Below are 26,736 nucleotides of genomic sequence, written 5' to 3' on the forward strand. Positions count from 1 at the left end.
GATTGTAGTTTTTAAGAGTTTCCTTCCAAAAACACAGGCTGGTCTGCTCGTTTTCCTCCCTCGGCCTCTGGGAATACTGGAGGCATGATGCTCCTTACAGGAATCCTCGTAGGCAGGATTTCCAGTAGCTCCAGCCCAGACTGTGTCTTTGTACCCCATGCCCCACAGCTGATCACTAGAAACACCTGTGCACTCTGGCATGGCTGTAGGTGGGACAGGGAATTGTAGGCAGCTGACAATACAATCTGGTTTGTTCTTTCTCCTTCTGCCGCCTCCCTTCAATAGCCAAAGCCTCTGGCATGGAGATTTACCCAGGCGTGTGTCAGGGACTGGTCCACTCAGCTCCTGGAATTCCAGAGGACCTCAAAGGAAATTCCTCGACTCTGTTCTCACAGTCACTGTGGGTGGAGATTAGTCAGAGCACTGATAATATCTCCAAATGATTCCTCTCTAATCTGCAGTGCCTCCTCTCAGCCTTTCTAATACAGTCTGAAAGTGAGAATGCTAAGGCTACTCCTTTGGCAAATGCTGCCCAGGTGTCTGATAGCTCACTCTGAAAGGTGGAGGTAGCTGCCACCAACTTTTTATGCCTTCAGCCAAAAAGAGCGATGGAACCATATCATTTGAACATCCCGTAATATATAAAATAAGATTTTTGCCAGCATTGCACCATCTACCCTTCTCTGGTAATCCATGGCACATAGGAGAGAAGGCGTATTTATTTAAACCTTCCCCACCCTCCAATGCCTGTTCCTCCACCATGGCTTCCTTCCCTATCTCCAAATGAGATCTCACTCCAAAAAAATTGTACAGCTTCTTGTTTATACCACCTTTTTTTTTGTTTTTGGTAATTAATTAGACAAGCTTGTCCTTTACTGTGGTTATTTGTGGATATGCCTTGTGTTCCTTGAACTGCACTGAAGATCGATCTTCATTGTTATAAATAACATTGCATGCTCCTGAGAAATTTTGTATATTCCTGTTATGTTTCAGAATCCAATCCCCATGGATATGGGAGTGCATTGAATGGCTGAACACAACAGGCTATGGTTCAGTGCCACCCTCCTCAGCAGGAAGTGGGTTAGTGGACTTGCTGGGAATAGGATTGAATCTATTCTACAGAAGAGATCTCTTGTAGGCATGTTTTACATGATAAATATTAAATGCTGGTAACTTAAAATGCCATCGTTGCTGTGATGTGAGACTAATTGAAACCATTTTTTTCAAATCACAAGTGTCTTAAAAATCGGAGACAAAATTACAGTGCTTATATTGTAATATCAGTATTTCCTTTTATGTTCAACTTTCATTATGAATTACAGAGCATTTGAGAGGGTGTTTTAGTTTTTTCTGTTTGTTTTTGAGATAGGGTCTCACTCTCTCACTCAGGCGGCAGTGCAGTGGCACCATTATAGCTCACCGCAGCCTCAACCTCCCAGGCTCAAGTGATCCTCACACTTTAGCCTCCTGAGCTGCTGGGACTGCAAACAAGCACCACCACACGCAGCTAATTTTTCATTTTGTTTGTAGAGCTAGGGTTTCACCATGTTGCCCAGGCTGGTGTTGAAATCCTAGGCTCAAGTGATCCACCTGCCTTGGCCTCCCAAAGTGCTGGGATTACAGGCATGAGTCGCCACACCCCACCTGTTTTAGTTTATGAAACATCTGTTAAATACTCTGCATGATTCTGAATAGAACATTTCGAGTCCCTTTTTTCTGGGGTAAAATTGATTTCTCCCCATACTTCTGTAGGATTACATACTTATTTTGTTTTGCAGAATCTCCCAGATTTCCCAGAGGTTAATGTGATATTTGATGTTGAAGTAATATGTCTTAGAGATTTTCGTATTTTCTCCAAAGAGAAGAGAAATTACTCAATAACTACCTTGGGAACTAGAGAAGATTGTCAGTATAACAAAAATTTTATCTGTCATCTTTTCGAACACTTATTCTGTAGAGCTTTAGCTGAGACACTGGCATGGAAGTTTTACAGGTACTAACATAAAGTAATGTGGTAGCCCACACTTTCATATTCATTTCCATTCATTTCATGAATTATTCACTTGTATATTATGTGCCATAGCATCAGAAGAGGAAATAGACTTCTTTTATGAACTCAATATCGCCTTTAGTAAATTGGCCAAAATAAAGTCTTCATTCAATGTCATAAAACTTTAGTGAGGAAGAAGTGGCTAGAATTGCTACAATCCTCTTTTATAAAAAGACTCAATATTAGTGTCACAGAAAGGTGATAATTATTTTGTTCTTTACAGTTCAGTTTTGTAAAGTCAAGTTTTACTGTTTCTGAAACTAGGAGGAAGGATTATTAATAAGTAGACCTTAGTGGATGATCCAAACTTGTATCGATTCATTAACTCTTTCAATTATTTATTGAGTCCTTATTATGTACCAGATAGCACGCTGGGTGGGAATAAAAAGATAAATGAAGTGTGCACTCTGTCCTTAAGTGACTTTAGAGAGAAGTAAAACACACACATTGAAATCATCATAATTATAAATAGAGCGTTCTGATTGTCATTAAAGAGAGAAAATTAATCAGTTAAATGTTTGTTGCACATTCTCTCTGTGCTAGGTGTAATTAGCAATGGGGCTCCCATAGTGAAAATTATAGACAGTCTCAGCTGTAAGGGGGCTACTATGGCTAAAGCTTCCTAATAGCTAGTGAGTAACTGACAGTGAGATTTTTTTAACAGTCACACAGCATATTAGTTAGGGTGTTCTGGAGAAACAGAACCAATAGGAAACAGACACAGAAAGAGATTTGTTGTCAGAAATTGGCTCACGTGATTATGGAGGTTGAGAAGTCCTGCAATCTTCCATCTGCCAGCTGGAGACCCAGGAAAGCCAGTGGTGTAATGCAGTCCCAGCCCGAAGGCCTGAGAACCTGCGGAGCCGATGATGTAGATTCCAATGTGGGTCTGAAGGCCTGAGAACTAAGCTGGAAAAGATGGATGTAGCAGTTCAAGCAATCAGGCAGGAAGAGATCAATTTCTTTTGTTCTCTTCAGGCTCTCAGGGGATTGGATGAGGCCCATCCACATTGGGGAGGGCAATCTACGCTACTGAGTCCATAGATTCAAACATTAGTCATATCCAGAAGCACCCCCACAGACTCACCTAGAATAATGCATCCTGAGCACCCTGCGGCCGGTCAAGTTGACAAAGAAAATTAACACACGTAGTTTGTGTGCGTGGTGGCTGGGAACGTCTTCCTACTTGCTTCCTAACCAGCAGCCATTGAGGAATCCCCTCCTCACATACCCTCTACCAGTCACTTTTAGGGCTCTTTACTTTCTTATTTCTCCTATGGTGTTCATAAGCCTTTTAGAGATTCAAAAGTAGCTTTTCTTCAAGAAAGATTGTAGGATCCATTAGAACTAGGCAGTACACAGCTGGGATTAATTGCCGTGGCTCTCTTCTTATTTTTTTAAATTGGACTCCTTATTTTTATATAGTACTTACTGGATTAAGCACTTTACAAATACTCTTTCATTTCATCTCCATAAAAACCTCATGAGTACTTTCTTCTATATCCTCATTTCTATGCTTTGGAAGTGTGGAAACTGAAGCACAGGCAGATGGGGTCACTTGTCTAAGGTTATTTTCCTAGTAAGTGACCATGCTGGGATTCATGTCCAGGCAGTCTGGTCCTGGAGTCTGGGCTCTTCTCTAGTCCACTGTGGTGCTGCTTAATTCATTTATATTCCTAATTCTTCAAGGTTGGTGAGAGGGGCACACAGGTACCTGCCCCTGCTGGAGTTAGGCTCTCTGCCAGTGTCCCCCACCTCCACCCCTCCAGAGACTGAGAAGCAGACTGCCTGCCACACGGTCCCTTCTCCCCAGGCCTGCTCTATTAGAAGTGGTGCTCTTTTAGTTGTTGTTATTTTCTCATACACACAAAAGAACCATCAAGAAAACATCTCGTCTACTTATCCTTAATAGCACAACAACTGCCTCTGGCTTAAAGAAGTTTAGCGTTTCTCAGATTAGGTTGCCCTGACCAAAAAGTACAGTTATTGCTCACCAGTTGTACATTTTGAAAGATATTTACCTCTGAACCCTGAACATAACTGGCCTAATTTTTGTTTCTCTTTTTCAAGTGAAAAATAAAATAAAATATTCTGTGTAAGAAAATCACAGAAGGTAATAACTACTTTGTCCCTCCTCTTCCTAATTCTGTAAGTCAGTGTAACCTAACTGCTAAAACAAACAACCTCTAAATCTAACACAGTATAAGTTTGTTTCTGGTTCACATCACAGTCCAATGTGGCTTGGTGTAGGGGCTGCAGTTATTTGGAAACCAAGTGCCTTCCAGCTTGGGGCTCCATTATCCACCAGTTCCTTGGAGTTCCCCCAGTGGACTCTTCGTAGCTGGGTCAAAAGCCAGTAGAAGAAAAAGGAAGGAGAGGGATAAAGATTGGATGGGAGAGGCCAGGTACAGTGGCTCACACCTATAATTCCAGCACTTCGGGAGGCAGAGACAGGAGGATTGCCTGAGGCCTGGAGTTCAAGACCAGCCTGGGCAACACATAGTGAGACCTTGTCACTGCAAAAAAATGAAAAAATCATTTGGCCAGGCATTCTGGTGTACACCCGTAGGCCCAGCTACTCAGGAGGCTAAGACAGGAGGATTCTTTGAACCCAGGAGCTTGAGGATGCAGTGAGTTATGATTGCACAATTGCACTACAGCTTGGTCAACAGAGTGAGACCCTGTCTCCAAGAAAAAAAAAAAATTGGGTGGGAGGCCAGGCCTGGAGGTGCCACATGTAACATCAATCGGCATCCCCTTTCATCCTAAGTCACGTGGCTTCACCCAGGATCATGAAAATTGTTTGAAAAATATCTAGCCAGTCTCTGCTACACCAACCAAAGTTTGATAAAAATGAATATTCTTTTTGTTATGTCTTCCTTCTTCCCTCCCTCCATCCTTCCAACAAATATATAAGGAGAACCACCTGATAGTGTCAAACATTCTAAGCTCTATGGAACACATTAGTGAAGAAAAACAGATGTTGCCGCTTCCCCCACGGAGCTAAACACCTGGGACAGGGAAATCACACACAAAGAATGTAAAGTTGCAACTATGAGTAATGTGTGTTTTTTGTTTGTTTGTTTGTTTTACTTTTTAATTTTTTTATATAAAGAGGTGGGGTCCCACTGTGTTGCCCAGGCTTGTCTCAAACTCTTAAGCTCAAGTGATTCTCCTGCCTCAGCCTCCCAAAGTGCTGGGATAAGGCATGAGCCACCACATGTGGGCTGCCTAGTACTTTGAAGCAAGGTGTGTGATACTATGAAACCTACAAGGTTAGGAGTTTATTCAATCAGGATATCAAGAATTCAATACTTGAGCTGATTCTTGGAGGCTGCGGAGGCATCATCTAGGTGGAGAGGGGAAGTGAAGGGACTGGTAGAGGACCAGAGGGGATGCACCTGTGGAGTGAGATGAACCTAGACAGGACGAAGCTGAGAGACTAGGGCTCAGAGCATGTGATCCATGATGAAAGGGAGGTGGCAGAAGATGGCGCCATTCTGAGCTAAGAACACTGGTAGACTCGTGGGAGGCACATCATATATTTTTAAATGTTGTTGAGTTTGATACTTCTGAGGGAAGACATCAAATAGGCAGTTGAATTTTGAGATCAGAAGCTAGAGGAGGGGTCTAGGCTATGAGTCATTCCACATAGATGATCATTCAGGCTGTGGGCATGGATGAGGTGTCCTAGGCAGAGAGTACTGAGTGGGAGAGGAGAAGTCCCAAGGTGGAGACTGGAGGGCCTCTAATGTTCAGTGGGAAAGCAAGCTGCTATGCATCAGAAACAGAAGGAGCACGACTCCTTTACAAGAGAAAAGGAACTCCTTTGCAAAAGCTACTTTCTAAGCTTCATTTTCTTTTTTTAAAAAAACTAACCGGTGGAAAGTGAATCAGCCAATCTTTATGTGTACATCTTTTTACTTAATCAGAAAAAGAATTCATTTTTTTTAAACAAATGATACCCACATAGACTGATATTCTCCGCCATGAGCTGTATGCAGGAATATTTGCAATAACCTCTTCATTGGAGAATGGAGACCCAATACCAATTGGTGGGAAAGGTGAAATGAATGCTATTTTTTTTCTCTTGGTTTCTCCAGAAATGAGAAATTTGCTGTTTGGGTTGGGTAGCAAGTTTCATGAACTGAACTTTCAAGCAATGCAAGATGATAATACATGGCATGAAGGGAGCCTTTTTCTTTTTAATGAAACCCATAAAATGGAGAAATCAGCTGTAACCCTCACTGCAGTGCTAGCTATTTCTGTACATTTAGGAAAAAGAAATTTGAACTCACCAGGCAACTTGTAGTAAGGATTTTCACTTTGCCTTCCCAGATATATTGACATCGCTCCCTGCTTAAGGGGGACAGCAGAGTCAGGCAGAAGCCACATAATGATAGCGTTGCTCCATGCCTGTTTGTTTTCTGAACTCCTTACTCTTGTTAATTAGTTAATGCACCCAGTGTTATTAACTGATCTCAGAACCATATCTTTACTCAGAAGGAGCTGAGTTCATATAAAAGTCTGGCTGAGGAGTTTGGGAGGAGGGAAGAAGAGGAAAAGAAAGTCAAAACCCAACTGCAGGAGGAAAGCTTCCGTATCAGGCCGAGTGACAGAAGCATTTTCGGTGTATGCACTAAGGGAAAGGATCTCTTGAGATGGCACATTGGTCCGCAAAGGAGTAAAGAGATTGGTACTTTCTTTTATGTTGAGATCTTTACTGCTCATTTCTCTAGAGTTATTCTTTCTTGTTACAGTGTGTATTAGTTCATTCTCATGTTGCTATAAAGAGATGCCTGAGACTGGGTAATTTATAAGAAAAGAGGTTTAATTGGCTCCTGGTTCTGCAGGCGATACAGGAAACATGGCTGGGGAGGCCTCCGGGAGCTTTTACTTATAGCAGAAGACAAAGCAGGAGCGAGCATCTTCACATGGCCGGATCAGGAGGAAGGTTGGGGAGGGGGTGCCATACGCTTTTAAACAACCGGATCTCATGAGAATGCCCTCACCTACAGTAGGAAGAGGGGATGGTGCTAAACCATTCATGAGAACTCTGTCCCCATGATCCAATCACCTCCCACCAAGCCACACCCCAACACTGGGGTTGACAATTAAACATGATGGGGTTGACAATTGACCATGGATGGGGACACAGGTCCAAACTATACTGCAGTGGCAGAGAAATCATAAGCAGTCAGGTTGATAGAGTATAACAGAAAGTTCAAAATGGAAAGAGTATTTCTTAGGAAAGGGAATTCCTTATTCTATTGCCTTCCATGGATTTATTCCAGAGAAGCCAGGAAGAAAATGAGAAAACATCACATAGGTGTGTTGGAAAGTAAGTTGCCTGAGCAGATGGCAACAGGGGTAGGGACAAGTCAGCAAAAGTTATTGATTATCCACTGCCTGCAGAGTATGGGAGACACAGTCAGGGCAGGCTAAGGTGTGAGCCTCCTCATTCATTCTTCACAGAAATAATCAAGTGGCAGAGATGGGACAAACACACTAGAAAAGTGTAGCATCGTTTTATATTGCTTCAAAAGGGCAGAAATTCATTAAATATGTGACATAAAATATCCAGTCATAATATTTATTGAAAGTCTTCAGATAATTTGCGATATCTGATCTGTGCCATTTCTGAGCACTATGTGAAAGTTATTTAATCACTCTTGAGCCTCAGTTGACACAATCTGTAAAACAGGAATTTTGAAGTCATAGGATGGTTTATATAAATCCTGTAGCAGTTTTTCCATACACATTGATGAATGTGTAAATGAATGAATGAATGAATTACTTAGCACAGTGCTTGGCACATAATACTTATTAAATGGATCTATTATTGCTATGATTAAGCCATTAAAGAAAGTGGTTGATGTCTCTTCCCTTGTAACATAACTCTCACATATACCCTTGCAACTTTGTCCATTGATATATTAGTTGAGAAATGGTTGGATAATTAGCATCCTCACAATTTTGTAGAGGAGAATAAATTATAATTATCACTAACATTTTCCTGCCTCTGTTTCCTTCAAGGTATTTGGAGAGAGGCCAGAAATAAGAGTTTAGAGGTGCCACGTACTTCAAGAAAAGACCAATTTTCAGTGGGATTTTGAATATACAGCTTGGCACCAAGAAATAAAGAAATAATGTGGATTACAGAAATGACCTGAGAGAAACTCAAAAGCTTGGGTTAACCAATTTGTTTGCTGTAGTTTCGAGTGAGAAAGAGTAACTGGGACTTTCATATGATACAACAGAGTAGAAAATCTGCAGGGTTCTCAATGAATTTCTATCTGAAAGTTTGCCTAGAAAATGCAGGGAAAATGATATATTTCCATTTATAGTGCAACTATTATAGATTGACTGAACAAAAGATCTATTATGGCTGATTAATTTGGTCAAATGACATTAAACGGCTTGCTTTCCTGTTGTAATTTGCCCGGGTGAAAGATTTGGTGGCAAAAATGGTGAATGAGGAAAAGGCAAGGTGATGAAAACAGAAAAAAAAAACACCTAACATTTACCAAATATCTGCTATAAAACAGGCACTGTGCTAGTTACTTTATAAGAGTTATCTAATTTATCTGCCATAATAACCCCAAGTGATAGTCAAAAACCAGATTAATCTGACTCTAAGTCAATCCTTTTATTGGTAACCTTTAATGAGAAAACCTAACTTATCTAGTGCAGGAACCCCCAGCCCCCGGGCCCTGGACTGGTACCAGTCTGTGGGCTTGTTAGGAACTGGACCACACAGCAGGAGGTGAGCGAGCATTATCGCCTATGCTCCACCTCCTGTCAGATCAGCAGTGGCATTAGAGTCTCAGAGGAGCACAAACCCTATTGTGAAATGCACGTGTGAGGGATCTAGATCGCTTGCCCATTATGAGAATCTAACTAATGCCTGATGATCTAAGGTGAAACAGTTTCATTCTGAAACCATCTCCCAACCACCCCATGTCCCCATCCGTGGGAAAATTGTCATTTATGATACCAGTCTCTTGTGCCAAAAAGGTTGGGGACCGCTGATCTAGGGGTCAGCAAACTACAACCTATGACCCAAATCTAGTGCCTGCCTGTTCTTGGAAATAAAGTTTTATTGGAATGCAGCCATGTCCATTTATGTATCATCTATGGCTGCTTTCATGCTACAAAAGCAGAGTTCAATTGATGTGATATTCTGTATGGTCTGGAAAGTCTAAAATAGCTACTATACAGCCCTTTACAGAAAGTTTGATGACAGAAAAAGTTTGACCCCTTTTACTGCCCTGACACTTTGAGCAAGGTCCTCTTTGAGAGTTTCTTCCACAAGAAAACAGAGATAATGTTGCTGGCCTTGTCTAATGTACAGTGTTATATGAAAATTGTACATAAACTGAAAAATGGTCTACCATATAGTATTGGTTGCTTTTTCTTCCAACATGCTGTTAGGAGAATTTTCAAATGTAAAACAAAAAAGTGAAAGAATATACAATGAATGCACACATACCTGCCCTTAGATTCTACAATTAACATTTTGCTGTATTTGTTTTATTACCTATGTACCCACCTGTCAATCTCTCTATGCATTCATCAATTTATCTTTCTTTTTATGTATTTCAATACATAGATGTCAGTAAAATTCACCCTAAACACATTAGCTTGCATGCTGTCATTAGTTGGAGGTATTTATTTACTTTTTTCTTAGGTAAAATTTACACACAATGAAATACACAAAACTTAAATGTACCATTTGATGAATGTTGGCAAAAGCATATACTTGGTAACACAGACTTTTTTGAGACACAAAACTTTACTATCACCCCAGAAAACTTTCTTCCTTCCCAGTCAATACCCACCTCACTCCACTCCCAGGAGCAACCTCTGTTCTGATTTTTTTCACTATAGATTAGTTTTGCCTATTTTAGAACTTCATGTAAATGGAACATACACTATATACTCATTTGAGAAAGGCTTCTTTTACTCAGCATAATATGCTCAGTAACAGTAGGGTTTTTTTTCCTTCTTCTTTAAGATTAATTGTATGAATACACCACAGTTTGTTTCTCCATTCACTTGTTAATTAACATCTGGGCTGTTTTTAATTTTTTGTTCCAAATAAAGCCTTCCATAAACATTCTTATGCACGTGTTCTTGGGCATATGTTTTCTATCTCTTGTGGAAACATCTAGGTGTGGAATTGCTAGGTTATAGGGTAGGTGTTTGTATTATTTTATAAGAAACTGCCAAATGTTTTTTCCAAGTGGTTGTGCAATTTCACACCCTCCACTCACAACATATTAGAGTTCTGGTTGTTTTACATCCTTGCCAACATTTGGTGTTGTCGGTCTTTAATTTTAGCCTTTCTGGTAGTTGATAGTAGTATCTCATGTCAGATTTCATTTGCATTAGTCCCCAACTTTTTATGTATTGACCAATTTGTAGGTGTCTGTTAAAGTCTAATGTTCATTTTTTAACTGGGTTGTTTATCTTTTTAGTTTTGATTTGTTGGAGACACTTATATTTTCTGGACACTGATCCTTGGTTGGATATATTCTTGAGAATATTTTCTTCCACTTGTGGCCTATTCATTTTCTTAACAGTGACCTTTGAAGTACAGAAGCTTTAAATTTTAACAAAGTCTAACATACTTTTTTTTAAAATATTGTGACTACTATGTCCTATATACTGTCTTAAGAAACGTCTGCCTACCCCATGTTGTGAAGGTATTTTCCTATGTTTTCTTCTAAATGCTTTAGAGTTTAGTTTTTATGTCTAGATGTATGATTTTTCTTGGATTACTTGTAGTGTGTAAAGTAGGAGTTGAGGTTTATATTTATTCATATGGGTATTCTGTTGTTTTACATGATTTGTTCAGGTCATTTTCCTTATTGAATTGCTTTGGTGCCTTTGTTGAAAATAAATCAATGATATAAGTGCAAGTCTATTTCCCTTGCATTGATCTTTGTGTCTATCTTAATGCCAGTACCATGCTGTCTTGATTATTGTTTCTTTCTATAATAGTAAATTTTAAATTCAGGTAGTGTCACTCTTTCAACTTTGTTATTATTTTTAAAGATTGTTTTGGATAGTCAAAGTTCTTTATATTCACATACAAGTTTTATAATAAGTTTGTCTATTTTTTTTAAAAAGAAATCCTTGTGGTGTTATGACTGGATCATGTTGAATCTGCAGTTCTGAGGATAATTTTCATTTTAATAATATTGGATCTTGCAAACTTTGAGTGTAGCAGATTTCTACCTTAATGTAGATCTTTAATTTCTCTCAGCAATGATTATAGTTCACAATGTGGAGGATTTACACATGTCTTTCATTAAATTTATCCAAAGTGCTTTATGGTTTTTGGTATTTTCAAAAGTAGAACTGTTCTTTTTTTTAAAATTTGATTTTCCAATCACTTGCAGCCATCATACAAAATACAACTGATTTCTGTATGTTGATCTTGTATCCTGAAACCAAGCTAAATACACTTTTTAGTTCTAGGAGTTGTTTCATAAATTATTTAGGCTTTTCTATGTTAACCATCATGTCATTTGTAAAAAGAGCCAGTTTTGCTCTTCCTCTCCAATCTTGTGGCTCTCTTTTCTTTGCCTTAGTATACTGTCTAAGGTCTCCTCTATAAGGTTGAATAGAAGTAGTAAGAGTGCCAATACTCAGGAGAATGGCGTGAACTCGGGAGGCGGAGCTTGCAGTGAGCCAAGATTGAGCCACTGCACTCCAGCCTGGGCGACAGAGCGAGACTCTATCTCAATATTTAAAAAAAAAAAAGAGTGCCAATACTTTCGTTAGTCTTAGAGCAAAAGCATTCAACATTTCACTAATATGTGTAAACCAAGCTTGTATTCTGGGATAAGCCTCACTTTATTAAATTTGATTTTGCTAATATTTTGTAAAGGATTTTTACATTTCTCTCAATGAGAGAGATCAGTCTGGGTTATGTATGTATGCATATTTTTAATTTATTTACTAGGTTTGGTGCAAAGATTATGCTGGCCTCATAAAACAATTGAAGTGTCCTCATTTGCTCTATTTTCTGAAACAGTTGGTGTGATATTGATTTTTTCCCCCAAAGTGTTCAATAGAAACCACCAGCAAAACCATGTAGGTGTGGAATTTTCTTTGTGTAATTGTTTTTGTAATGATTGTTTTTGTAGTAATTTCCATTTCTACATAGCCTCCTTAGATTTTCCTTTTCATCTTGTGTCAGTTTTGATAATTTGCATTTTTTTTGAGAAATATATTCATTTTATCTAAATTTTCAATTTATTAACATAAAGTTCATAATATTTACTTTCCTTTTTAATATCTATATGCTTTGTAGTGATAGTCCCTCTTTTACGCCTAGTATTTGTGATTCATATTCTCAGCCTTTTTTGGTATCAGTTACTTGCACTGCATAACAAACCACCCCAAACTTAGTGGTTTAAAATAATAACCATTTGTGTAACTCTAGGCAGACCACTAGGCTGGGATTAGCCAGGCAGTTCTTGTGGTTCAGGCAGGTTCCCACAAACATGGTCTTTGGTTACCTGCCAGTCTGCTAGGTGATGGTGCTGGCTGGCTATTTTCTGGGGCATGGGGTGATGAGCCACATGTCTCTGATTATCTACCAGGTTAACCCAAGCTTTTTCACATTGTAGCTTGGCCATGTTCCTAAACAGAATGGAAGTGTGCAAATTCTCTTGAGGCGTAGACTTGGACTAGTGCAAAATTGCTTTTGTTCTTTTCTATACATTGTATTGCCTAAAGTCAGTCACATGAACAACTTAAACTTATAGGGAGGAAAAACATAGTTCACCAACAATTCCAAGTGTGTGTGCATATAGGATCGTTTATTTCAATCTCCTGCATGTTAAGGCATATTACAAATGTATACACCATTTGTTATGAATTTAACAGTTCATGTAAGTAGTCTAATGTTACCATCAATGTTATGATACAGTAATCCTGAGGCATCTTCCCGGGGCCTTACTGAGCAGTAAGTTCTTTGGTGTCTCATCAAAACCATTTCCCCCATTAATATTTATGAATTTTTTTATTGTTTATATTATTAGTTTTATAAATCATTTATTTTGGTTATCCACACAACCCCAAACCAGTATAGTTCTAAGCTCTTTTTTGATCAATGTTACTACTCTATGATCCATAATACTTGAATAATTCAAAATGTGGCACTGGTAAATATTATCATGAATATAGTGACTTTGGGTTTAAAAAACAGCTTGGGTTTTAAATGATTTATAGCTGTTAATTAGTTGTAAGTAAAATGAAACATAGCATAGATAATATATTTCTCCAGGTCCCTATTCTGTCTGCCAACTATCACATAAGATTCTTGGACAGAGAATATATAAGTAGAGTTGGGAATGGGATGATAGAAGTACGGTTTAATTCCACCAGTCTCTAAATAAATATTTTAGCCTAGCCATTAAGTCAGGTTGATTTCACCTTTCCTGAAATCTACCTCCAGAAATTTATCCTAAGTTACTTAATGGTGTGTGAACTCATCTGAAATAAGTGGTCATATATAGCATTGTTTCTCTCATAAAAAAATTGGAGCAATCTAAATGTATAATAGAAGGGGACTGGTTTAAAAAATGACATGTACATCACATGGAATATTATATAACCTTTTAAAAGTTATAGAAGAGGACTTAGTGATTTGCATGGATATTTATTATCTGCATTAACACATAATACATTTTAAAGCAGATTATAAAGCTACTTGAATGATTATATTCTTGGTAAAATAGTTACATTTAAATACATATAAACATAAAGAGGGACTTGGAATAATATACAACAAAATACTAATGGTACTCATTTCTGAGCAGTGGCAATATGATTTTTAAAAAATTCTTCCTAGTTGAAATTTTCCTTTTATTTATCCTGTGCTTTTTAAGTGGCAGTTTTAAAATTTTATTTTACTGTGGTAAGAACTCTTACCATGAGCTTTACCCTCTTAACAAATTTTTAAGTGTACAGTACAGTGTAGTATCATTGACTATCAGTGCAAAGGTATACAGCAAGTCTCCAGTGCTTATTCCTGTTGCTGGACCAAAATTTTATGCCCATTGATTAATAACCTCCATTTCCCACTCTCCGCAGCCCCTGAGAACCGCCCTTCCACTCTTTTGATTCTGTGAAGTTGACTGTTTTCGATACCTCATATGGTGGAATCATGCAGGATTTGTCTTTCTGTGACTGACTTACATTTTCTGATTTTTAAATCCATGATTTGAAATTTTTAGAGTGAATATATGTTGAAGACAGGAAAAATGAATAAAATGACTTTTACACAAAAGCTCCACACAGCCACAGTTTTCAAAATTATTTTTATTTTTTTGTTGCCACCCTCAATACAGGAGGAGCTCTTGAGCTTTAGAAAGCCTGCAGAGTCACTTCACACACTGGGGCCTGTTGGAGGGTGGGGTGGGGAGAGGGAGAGCATTGGGAAAAATAGTTAATGCATGCTGGGCTTAACACCTGGGTGATGAGTTGATAGGTGCAGAAACCACCATGGCACACGTCTACCTGTGTAACAAACCTGAACATCCTGCACATGTACCCCAGAACTTAAAAATTAAAAAATAAAATATAATTCAAGATATGACAGGAATTTCCCCTAAGCTGAAGCAAGACTTGTTTCTTTAGAATCTAAAGGCAAACTGCACCTGCAGACTGTTCACCTGCTTTTATAAATAAAGTTTTTATTGTAATGTAAAAAAAACACAAACAAAAACAAACAAACAAAAAACCTTTGGAATGATCTGCTTATCCCCAAGACTGGTTTTATTGCCCCCTTGATAGAACATGCTATCATGAAATGCAGTAGTTACCTTAGGATTGTTGTTTCTGCTGTTAATACTCACAAGTACTCATAAAGTGGGGCAATTCTTTTTTAATAAGCATGATGATTTTGTTTTAATTTGCCATTATTGCAAGAAAGCCTTGTGAAGAGTTTTGGTTGGAAGCCGAATCAGCATTCTTATTCCTTTCCCATAACTCCTATTCATAGGATCTGAAATCTTTTTAAAAACTCAAATTGGCTAGAAAATTATTGTTAAAAATAGACACAAATATTGCATCTGTGTTAAACCACTGGTTGTTATCCTGGGCTTGTCTCACCAGTCTCACTGAAGAACTCACTGACAAAGTAATATCCATTACATATAGTAAAACGGTATTTCTATTTAGTAAATCCCACTATTATCACTGGTGTAGTACAAATTTTAACCAAATCTTACTAGATTTTAGTGCCATGGCTGCGCGCGCGCGCACACACACACACACACACACACACACACACACACACACTGTATTGGAGGTTTTGATTTATATTTTATTTTAATTGAATAGATTGTTCAAGTGAATTTTCATCTAGAAAAGGGTTAATGTGATGGACACTCGGTAATGTCCAGGGGTATTGAAACTTTCTGTAACCCAAATTAAATTTGATTTAAATTAGATGTATGCTGGAAAGAATTTTTAGAGTGGAGCTAAGTGTTGCAATATCACCACCTCTGCAGAAAAGACCACAGTTTAAATTTTTTCATTAAATTATTCGGTTTGTTGCGGGAAGGAGCAAAACCTAGATACTGATGGCTGAGTGTACGGAGTTTAGTGCAAGGTTTCTTGTGCCGGCAGAAGCACTGGGGCAGATTCAGTCCACCTGGGTAACTGTAGCGGCTCCTTGCCTGCAGCTCCGTTGTTCAGGCAGCTTGTTCCATGTCAACACCTGCTCATTAGGAACTGGACCAAGACTCCCAGAGAGCTCTCCGTGGCCCTGGTTTTGTATCCCTGCCAATCTGAACTAGAATTTAATAACAACCTTGAGGTGAAACTTGGGCCTTTCCTCATTGCTAATCCCCAAAACCATCTGGCCCTTCCCTTTCTCTGAATAACAATTTTGTGCATGCGTGGTGGGAGGGAGGAGGATGGGGTGAGAGAAGGGGAACAAACATCTTACATTTCTTAAAGGACAAAGTATTCACTTTCGGTGTAGTTAGTTTCTTTTAGGTCACAGACCTGAGCTCATTCTTTCCATAGCTTCCACATCTTTAATGCCAGATAATTGTTTAAAATTTGCACCACTCATTAACTGTTGACAAACCTCCAAGTTTGGTTTTTTTGATGAAATAATGCCAAAATGAAGCCTGTAAGTCTGTAATCATGATTCTGATTTTTAAAAAGATTATGCATTTTCTCTTTAATTTTCACTGGGTTTAGTACAGTATTACATACATAGGAGATACCCCATAAATATCTGTGTATTCCTTTGTGTTGCCCTATAAGTAATTGAAGTAATTTATGTGCTCTACAAAGTAATTGAAGATATGTATAGTGTATGATAGGAAATTACATTTAAAATACAAAGCATCAGAACTTCCTATGCCCTCTTCCCACCCTAAGGGAGGAACCGGACATAGTGAACCAGATATCCTATGCATTGCATACACAGCATCATGTTTATGATACTGTTGGAGGTTCACCCAGGGAAGATGCCCATTGAGTGAATGCCATATGCAATCACCTGTACTACTTAAAATTGTTTTCTTATGCTTGCTGAGCATTTGTTGAGTTTGGGTGTCTTAAATAATGTATAGGATTATGCTGCTTCCTTAAAGGAGGTACCCAATAAATATTTGTCAAATGAGTGAATTAAAGGAATGTTATCTGTGTGGACCTGGTATAGAAAATGTGCATAGCAACATATGTTTTTCCATCACTGACATGTTGGCTATCATGTTCAAATACAAAGGACAAATTTTCATGGGATTTATGTAAATACATACATCCACACATGTATACATACATGTATGCACATGTACCTATGTGTATAGGCATACAGGTATGCACATATACATGAATGTACACATAAAAATTCCAAGCACCAAGTTTTGACCATGTTGTCCATTCGCCCTTTCCTAAAGACCCTCAGAATGATGTTATTAACAGTGTGATACCTCAGACAAGCAGTCAGCAAATAGGCCTGCAGGCCAGATCCAGCCTTATTTTGATATAGCCTGAAAGCTAAGAATGTTATTTACACTTTAAATGGTTAGAAACAAATTAAGAAGAAGTATATTTGGTAATACCTGAAAGCTATATGAAATTCAAATTTCAGTGTCCATAAATAAAGTTTTATTAGATTAGAGAGACACTTTGACACCCTTACATATTGTCTCTGGTTGCTTTTTCACAGAGTCCATTAGGTGCAACAGAGACCAAACAGCCTTCAGAGCCTGAAATATTTACCCTCTGGCCCTTTACAAAAATGTTTGCTGACTCCTGCCTTAGAAGATACAAAAGATAAGCAGGATGAATCTGCCTGCATCAAGGAATACCTCCCAGTATTACAAACGATGCTGTCCCACTCTCAGACGCTTTTTAAAAGATCTTGGGAAAGAATGAGAAAATTGTTCTAGAGTTGTATTTTTTCAAAGGACCTCACCATCTTTATCTCCAAAACATAGGACCTTATGTTCCAAACAGGCTGTTTTGAATATTCAAACTTTTATCATTCGTGTGATTATATTGGCATGATCTAATGAAAGGGCAAGGAAAAAGTTGCAAAGTTGTGGAACATATAACATGAAGCTCAATTAGTCTGATTCCAATGTGCCTTCCAAAACAACATGAAAGAGAAAGCCTGCTAACACTTGCTGAGTTCAAGGACAAGTAGGAAGAGAGCGAATCCCAAATCTACTCAGGAACCCTGAGTGCCAATCTGCATTATTGTCTCCCCAACAGGATGATGTCCTGTGTTTATGTGTTAATGTTTTTGTTCTCTGTGATGTCCATGTTGCTTCATAGACATTGGGTATTGAAACACACTGGTAAGATAGGGAAGAAGCAGGTGTTATTTCCACTCTACAGAAGGATGAGGCTATAAACTCTACATGTAGCCCTTTCCATGGCAGGAAGTCAGCTCAGTGCTACATCCAAGAAAATAGGATGTCTTTTTGTTAGACATAAATTTCTGCATGGTTGATATGTCCCTCAATATGCTAAAGAATAATTATCTGAGTTTTAGTCTGAAATTTGACTGATTTTCATTATAGAATCTGGAGTACTGTTTAGTTTTTTTTTTTTTTTTTAATCCTACTATAAGTATGACCTCCTAAGTCAATGAATTAAATGTTTCATTCTCTAGAGATAAGATCCTTTGCTTTCTTATATGTGCTGCTCCATTCCTCCTACACAGGGTCAGCAAATAATTCCTGGGCCGACAATTTCCTGAATCTTCAAATAAAATCTCCTTTGTAGCTTTGCCATTTAGTAGCTTCTTGAAAGAAATGTTTTGAAAGTGAATTTACTTTCCTTATATCTTGATCAGAACTCACCAACATAAAATGATGCAAAAATCAGTCACTTCATCCTTACTGTAATTGTATTTCAGCATCACAGAGCGTGTATTTTGGGAGAGTTTAGAATTCCTTTCATGTTACAGATATGGAACCAGAAACTAGGTAGGATAAAGTCTCTGTAAGATCTCATAGCTACTTAGCAACAAAGTTGGGGTAAGAGCTATTTTGCCTTACTTAGTTACTTTCCTTATATTTCCTTTTGGCCAACTTAAATATAATTATTATATAGACATTAAATTACAAGAGTTCATTGAATTATCAGAAGAAATAATTTCATAGAATATTATATTTGGCTGTGAAACAACAAGACTTGTTTCCACAAGTTACACAGGAAAATTTATTTCATTACTCAGTGGTTATACTTTATCAGTCTTTTTGAATTGTTATTAAGCTGTAAGTTAATAAAGGTGATGGAAGCTAGAATTATACAAATAGTTTAAGAGATAAGTGTTACCAAAGCATATCTATTATCTTCAGTAATAAGTATATTTGAATTGAACACATTACTTGAGAAGCCATTCGCTCTTTGCTATTAAATGAATTTCTTGGTTTAGAGGGCAACTTTTGGAGAATTAGTACCCTAATAGAGTGAATTACCTGATTCAGCTGGCTCCTCACTATCATGATTTATTTTTCCTAGGGAATCTAAACATGGAATGAAGCAAAGAGTTCATAAACAATTGTTCCCCATCCGGTCACTTTCAATTCACTCATACTACTTTATTTTCTTCATAGCACTTGTTACTATAGAAAATTATCTTGTTCATTTTTTATTTGTTTCCTCCCTGGCTCAATATTCAAGAATTGAAGCTTCTGAAAAGGGGACCTTATCGGCCTCATTCCCTGTTGTATCACCAGCACTAATAGCAGTAGCCAGGGCATAAAGGGAGTTTTGTATTTTCTGTTCAGGTTACAAGCAGTTCAGCATGTTGACTAGAATGTCAAGGGGTCACTTGTGAAATTGTAAGTTCCATGGGTAGGGAAAAGAGATCTGACCTAGAAAGCATTGTGCTGAGTGCTGACCTCTTCATTATGTTTTACATTACCCCACCCCTGCTTCTGTAGCACCTGTCTGTGTGTTCTAATTATTGGTGTCCTTGTCTTTCTCGCCCATGGAAACTTGAGGGAAAGGATGAAGTCTCATTCCTCTATACATCCCTGGTGCTGGACACAGTGACCAGCAGGGTAAGGGAATGTGTCCATGAGCACACAAATGCTTCTTTCAGCACAGTGCCTGAGAACATACTGTATGTTTATGCATCACCTGTACCAAAAAAAGAAAAAAAGAAAAGAAAAAGAAAGAAAGAAAGAAAGAAAGAAAGAAAGAAAGAAAGAAAGAAAGAAAGAAAGAAAGAAAGAAAGAAAGAAAGAGGCATAGTAGTTGATTGCTAAGTGTTCTCTGCTTGTTTGGTGAATTAGCTGCCTTCAGGAAGACAATTTCTGACTGATCGGGCTCTCTTTTTGTTAGTACTGTGTAAGTTCTTTAGACCAGTGCTGTCGAGTAGGAATAGAGTGTAAGCCATGCATCTAATTTCAAATTTTGAATAGCCACATTTAAAAAGCTTAAAAAAGTGAAATTAATTTAGTAATATATTTTATTTAACTGATCGTATCCAAAATATTATTTCAGCATGAATCAATATGTAAAATCATTGAGCTACTTTGCATTTTTTGGTACTAAATCTTGAAACCTGGGATATATTTTACGTCTCAATTTGGATGCAAAATTTTTGTCGGAAATACTTGATCTGTATGTTATATCATAAAATTTAAAGTTAGAAAAGTAGATTTGCATATCCAAATTGTTCCAAACACACTTGCATGTGTTCTACTATCTGAATTGAATATCAATTTGAAATTTTAAATAAAACTAAATATTTAGTTCTCCAGTTACACTACTCACATTTCCCTACCCAGTAGACACATATGGCTAGTGGCTACTGTATTGGCCAGTGTAGAATACAGTAAACTCTGCTTGAATAAACTCTGTTTGAATAAACCTTTCTTATGTATATTTTTAAATTTGCAAACATTGAAGCCCTCCTTTCACATAAATCACAGCATTCTAGAAGAGTGAGGACTGTCATCGAAGTCATCTAGTCCAGCTGCCTCCTTTTATAAGAGCCGGAGTGGGGAGAGGAAGTGGCATGTGGTTCATCTTCCTCGCACCCCTCTCTTGGTGCCTGCTTTGCACTCAGAACTCTGCCAGGCACTACCAGTCTACTCCTTCGGGTTGAACAGACACCACAGATATAGCTGTGGGGTACTTCTATGTGCAACGGAGGATCTCCTCCTCTCTGCAGGCCAGTGTGGGTGTGATGGAGAGACCTTGGGGAAGCCTCCTCATGTGCCTGCCCCTGTCTGCCCATGTGAGGTCACAGAAGCAGCTGGTGTGCTTGGGACCAGCTGGCTGTCTCTCCAGCACTGAGGTCAAGCCGCATAGTCAGATGGATGGGGAAAGAGGGCAGACTAAGTGCTAAGACAGATGGCACCAAGGCCAGTGCTTGTTATCCAGAGGTGCCACCCCCTACAAGGGGTGTATGAATGGCTACCAGTTCCTCAGTGCTATCCAGTCACAGTTTTTTGTTTTAAGAACTTCATATGTCTCATCTAAAAGTGAAAAATAATATGAGACTGTGAATTAAAAATTTTCCAGGTGTGTGTTTTTTATTTTGTCATTTATAACCCTTGACAATTTTAGTGCGTGTTTTCTTTCCTGTTCCTTCACCTTGTTCCAAACCTGCTCTAGGTCTTTTGGTATCATCTAGGATGCCAAAAATTCATGAAATGATCGTGGATCCAGATTTCTTTGTGAAGAAGAAATATTTTGACTATCTCTTGTGGCGAGGCTGCTCTGCTTCTGAGAAAACTGAAGTGGGTGCAGCATGAAGTCGTTCTCATTCCATCAAAACACACACTTGCCTCATTACCAGGAACATGGAGTAGGGTTGAGGAGGCACACCCTCCCTGGCAGCCCTGGAACCATTTCTCTCTTTAGTTTCTTTCTTGCCTCCATCCTCTATTATTGTATATACTCCCCAACTTCTCCTTCTTTATATCACAATGTAATATTTTTTACATGTGCACAGCTCTTGTAACTTCAGAATCTCCATGTGACAGTGTCATCTCTGTAGAAACCACATATATTGTTATTGGTTTGTGTGTCAACTCAGCTTAACAAGGTAGAGACACAACATGAAATGACAAGAGAGAGTAGTCAAGTTATTAATTGACTGAACTAATATTTAGAGCTTGTCTTGAAATCCTGAAAAGGTGTATGTGAAAAATGAGTGGGGAGAAATACTTGGCTGTGTATCTAAAGTCTATAAGGCATCCGAATGAACTGATTTGGGCTTTATTTTCAGTGGCATACTTAGTCACAATTGTTTGATTCCTGGACTAGATATTATCTGGAGTATGCCCATTACTCCATATGCCCAATGTGGAAAGATATTTTAATTGTTTTTATAGAAGATTAATGCTCTAATAATGCCCAGGCAGGAAGCACTCTGCATGAAACTTGTTAGTTCTGGTAAGAAATAAAAACAATTATTTGGGACAATTTTTAGTAGAGAGAATCACTTTTTTTTTTTAATACTGTAAGTTCTAGGGTACATGTACACAACGTGCAGGTTTGTTACATATGTATACATGTGCCGTGTTGGTGTACTACACCCATTAACTCGTCATTTACATTAGGTATATCTCCTAATGCTATCCCTTCCTCTCCCCCTTCCCACAATAGGACCTGGTGTGTGATGATCCCCTTCCTGTGTCCAAGTGATCTTATTGTTCAATTCCCACCTATGAGTGAGAACATGCAGTATTTGGTTTTCTGTTCTTGCGATAGTTTGCTGAGAATGATGGTTTCCAGCTGCATCCATGTCCCTACAAAGGACACGAACTCATCCTTTTTTATGGCTGCGTAGTATTCCATGGTGTATATGTGCCACATTTTCTTAATCCAGTCTGCCACTGATGGATATTTGGGTTAATTCCAAGTCTTTGCTATTGTGAATAGTGCCACAATAAACATACGTGTGCATGGAGAATCACTTTTTTTGACATAACTTCTAGTAACAAAGCTACAAGCAGGGAAAACACAGAGACTCTTTGGGGCAGTGTGCTCTTTGAGGCAGTGTGGTGGCTTTCAAATTGTGCTCACCAAAGCTGCCTTCTGGAGGAGGGCTGAGAGAGCCAAAGGGCTGGGGCTCCAGGACACCATTTTTTCCATTCAGCCATGCAGCTCCACTGTTATGTTTATTATAAGTACCTTTCCTGTAGGACGTATTCAAAGAATGATTTCTTCACCTAATAAAAATTTGAAAGATCGCTCTGTACTATATTTTGAAAGCATGGTTTAGGAATTCTTGTACCTGGGACTTTTCTAAAACAAGAACAGATTCTTTCTTTTTTTCTTGAGAAAGGGAAGTCACTTAAGAATTTTTGTCCTCAGAATTTTTTTTCTTTTTTCTTTTTTTTTTGGAGATGGCGGGGGGATGGAGTCTTGCTCTGTCACCCAGACTGGAGTGCAGTGGTGTGATCTTGGCTTACTGCAACCACCACCTCCCGGGTTCAAGTGATTCTCATGCCTCAGCCTCCCGTGTAGCTGGGATTACAGGTGCACACCAACACGCCCAGCTAATTTTTGTATTTTTAGTAAAGATGGGGTTTCACCATGTTGACCAGGTTGGTCTTGAACTCCTGACCTCAAGTGATCTGCCCATCTCAGCCTCCCAAAGTGCTGGGATTACAGACATGAGCCACCGTGCCTGGCCTACCCTCAGCTTTTAATAGCTTTGACATTCCGTGCATAGGCCACGCCCATCCTATGCAAGTCCTATGTACACATTCTCATGGCCAATGGCAAGTAGTAGGACTGGGGAAGTTGCGGTAGAGGGAGGTGACCATCAGCCTGACTGAACCTTTTACTCTTGTTTCCTCTAAGGCCATGTTTGTATCTCATTCTTGTTGCTACCAGGGATCTGCCCCACTTCTCAGACACATGAGCTTGTACCAGTTGGACAATTAGTTGAACTTTAAAGATTCATACTAGTTTTTAATCTCCCAAATGACCATAAGTTCTTGAAATTTAAGTGGAAATTTTTGATAAAAATTTAGTCAAGGAATCAAGTTTTTAAAAGTTCTTTTAATGTTTTCATTTCAGCTATAATAAAGGCTTTCTAGAACTATTGATAAAACTGTCAATTCAGTTTTGAGGGGAACTGGCATTTGTGGCTCTCTTGAGTCAATGCCTTTGTGTTGAGAATAAGTACACTAGGAGCTTGAGAGTTACTGGTCAGGATGTCTGCTGTGTAGGGAGAAAGGGATTTAGCCTTTAGTAATATCAGTCAAAACCTAGGACCCACAGGGTTGCCTTTCTTAGTAGAGTCACTGTTCAAAGTTCTACTTTAGAAATGGAAGATAAAAGATCACATTTTCTGTAAAAAAGGTAATCTGAGCAAGCTATACCTTAGGATTTATTTTTGATGGGCTAACCACTTACTGAGATAAGGGAAAATCCAAGGCAACGAGAAAGTCACATTATGGAGTCCTAAAAAGCCATGACACATTCTCAACTTCTGAACATTTGGGGGAAGCAAAGAATTATTCTAGAGAGAAATACATTCAAAAATACCTGTGGCTTATTTTTCTAATTTCCAACTATGGTTTTGCCAGTAGAAATCAATGAGAAAGTATAGTGCTTTGCCAGCCTCAGATGGAGAAGTTACTTGATCAAGCACACTTCTAAATATATTTTAAAGTATCATTAGTGTCTATAAAGGAAGAAGGAAAAGATGATCCAGGAGCCAGTGGGAAAGCCGCCAGCTTTTTAGCTGGCTGTTCTCTTCAACTTACTAAAAATAAAAGAAATTGTATGAATGTTTTCAAAAGTATAAGATTATTTATATTGGGAAAATGCATACGAAGGTTTAAGTTTTACTCTGCCCCACCTGTTACTAATACAGTAAAATATCCTAGTACAAAAACACTCATTTTTACTACAAAGACCCAAATATCTTTCATCTGGTTTCGGATCTGAGTTACATTTCATCCCCCACCTTCATTTTTCCCCATTTTTGTGTAGTTTCATAGGCAACGGAGAAACTTTCCAGAACTCTTTCTTCATGAAGACAGTTTGTGTGGAAGTCAAGCACGTGAGCATCGGTGCACATAGTAGGCCCATGGTAACTCTATGACCAGCGTGGTTTCCCTGTAGTTCGCCTTGAGGCCTCAGAGAAGTGCGCAGTCCATTGGTAGTAGGAATGGGACGCCATGGTCCCTGAATTTCCCTTCCCATTTTCATCACTGCTCCACAGAGACTATAAAGCATCCTACAAGAGGAAAAGAGGAAAGACCTTTGAACCCCAAATCTAGACGTATGGTGAGTAGAAGTTGTTTGCAGGAACTCACGCTTGGCACTCTTTGTGAAGCAGACGAACAACAACTCCAGAGAACCCCAACCAAATCCTCACATGATGCACTGGACCTGGTGCTCTGTCCTTTACACACCTACACACTCAGCCCTACAAAATCAAATGCACCGGCCGCCAAAGTTATGGACTTTTGTATTGGAAGGGCACATGCTAACAAAGTCTTTTCATCAGAACATCTTTTTTCTTTTTTTTTTTCCCTGGCTCATTTTCTTGGTGAAATTGGTGTGTGTGTATGTGTGTGTGTTTTCTTTTTTTTTTTTACTAGGTCTCATATGTTTTAGGCCCAGCCTGACATTTCAGCAGTTTCTTGCTAAAGCACTTACTGTGAATACTGTGTAGTATGTGTGCAAATGACTCCCGACTTATTAGATTTCTTCCAGTGTGTGCATCCTAGCAGAAGACACCCCAGCAGGCCTTGAGCACTGCTGCTGCTTCACTTCACATAATGAATATTCAGAGGCTGCGGTCATTGAGAACTCAGGTGGCAAAAATAGTAAGGTGATTGAAGCAAACCCTAACATGAAAGCAAATCTGCATTTCACTGACTCAGAAACACTGATTACGGCACAGATTCCTGACCCTCAGACCCCATGAGAGGAGAGTCCTGGGGAACCTCCTATGAATCAGGCATCTGTTCCATACACCAACATGCTCACATCTTTCTGTATGATGTGTTGTAATCAGCATGTTGTTTTTAAAAGACAACAAGCCCTTGTGTAGTCTTCTCCGCAAAATGCATTTAGGCTGATAGTTTAGCATAAAGGATGCACTGTTGAGACGGGCAATACATGCATTGTTTTCCCCGTAATGCAGTCAGGATCTCCATAGCAAAATGTAGTGTGTTTTTTGAAATCTTATTTTATATATTTTGTCACCATCAGCAGTTGAACTAAAGTAGGAACAGCTCCATTCTATCAGGGGTTAAATTATTCTCCGTGTAGATCTAGTGGTGATGTATAAATTGCAGCCTTTTCTTTTTTTCAAAGGATTCTAAAATAGGTTTTCAGAATTAGTGCTGGATTTTTGCTTCTGCATGTGTGGTGACTCTTGATTCTTCCTCTTTGGAGAAGCATCCTTTGCAGCATTCCCCCTTCGGAGGAATCACTTAGACACTTCCAGCTGGTGGCAGGGGATACAGCCATAATACAGCTTCCTCTGTCCCAGCTGTCTTCTTCACTACGGTAAATGCATTACGATGGCTGCACTCTCCTGTAAAGGTTCAGGTAGAGGAAGGTGTAGGATGAAGTCCGGACATCATCATTTGGGTTTTTAAAAGCTTCAGCTTCTCCAGCATCTTTGCATTGTGAATATCTTCCTGCTTCTAGTCAAAGCTTTCTCTCTAGTGATTGGAATGCTGCTGTAAGCCTGATTAAAGGTGCCTGAGGATATCACCTTTTACAAGGAAGCCGTGCCTGCTTGAGAGGATCTTTTTAAATGCATTATGGCTCATGCAGCCTCACAATTAAAGAAAAACAGGGATTTGGAAATCAATGCTGAAGAAGAGCCTGAGAAAAAAAGGAAACACCGCAAACGGTCCCGGGATCGGAAGAAAAAGGTATCTATGTATGCCAGAGCATGTATCTTGCCTGGATTCTTTTTGTTGTAATCTCCGCCTGGCATCTGTTAGGAGCATTAAAGCTTATTTTTACATGCTGGCTAGAGTGTAAATTGGGTGTGTAAATTGGGAACAGATGATAAACCCTATGGCAGACCATGGCCATAGGATGGGCAAGGCAAGAGGGATGGTTTTCTCCTGTGGGGTGATTGCAGGGCTATGCGGAAAGTGTGCTTCACTTTATATAGGCATGGGCATGTTTCCATGACACGGAAAGGTGTTGTGAGGGAGTTACAAAAGTAGTTTCTTCACAGCCCAGTC

The 26,736-nt window shown here is 38.8% G+C and overlaps 1 protein-coding gene across 6 annotated transcripts in view; it reads left to right on the plus strand.

Moving 5' to 3' along the window:
• Positions 1 to 26,736, plus strand: part of ANK3 (ankyrin 3) — a 701,075-nt gene that overhangs the window by 315,739 nt on the left and 358,600 nt on the right. Inside the window, exon 1 of one of the 6 annotated variants that reach the window (XM_015147571.3) lies at positions 25,968 to 26,415. The exons of the other annotated variants lie outside the window; for them this stretch is intronic. Coding sequence (XP_015003057.1) covers positions 26,302 to 26,415 — 114 coding nt within the window. The 5' untranslated portion in view covers positions 25,968 to 26,301. Of the gene's footprint in view, positions 1 to 25,967; positions 26,416 to 26,736 lie in introns of those variants that run through there. 6 annotated transcript variants of the gene reach the window in all.

Source organism: Macaca mulatta, chromosome 9 (assembly GCF_049350105.2).
Source record: "Macaca mulatta isolate MMU2019108-1 chromosome 9, T2T-MMU8v2.0, whole genome shotgun sequence".
NCBI classification, from domain to species: domain Eukaryota; kingdom Metazoa; phylum Chordata; class Mammalia; order Primates; family Cercopithecidae; genus Macaca; species Macaca mulatta.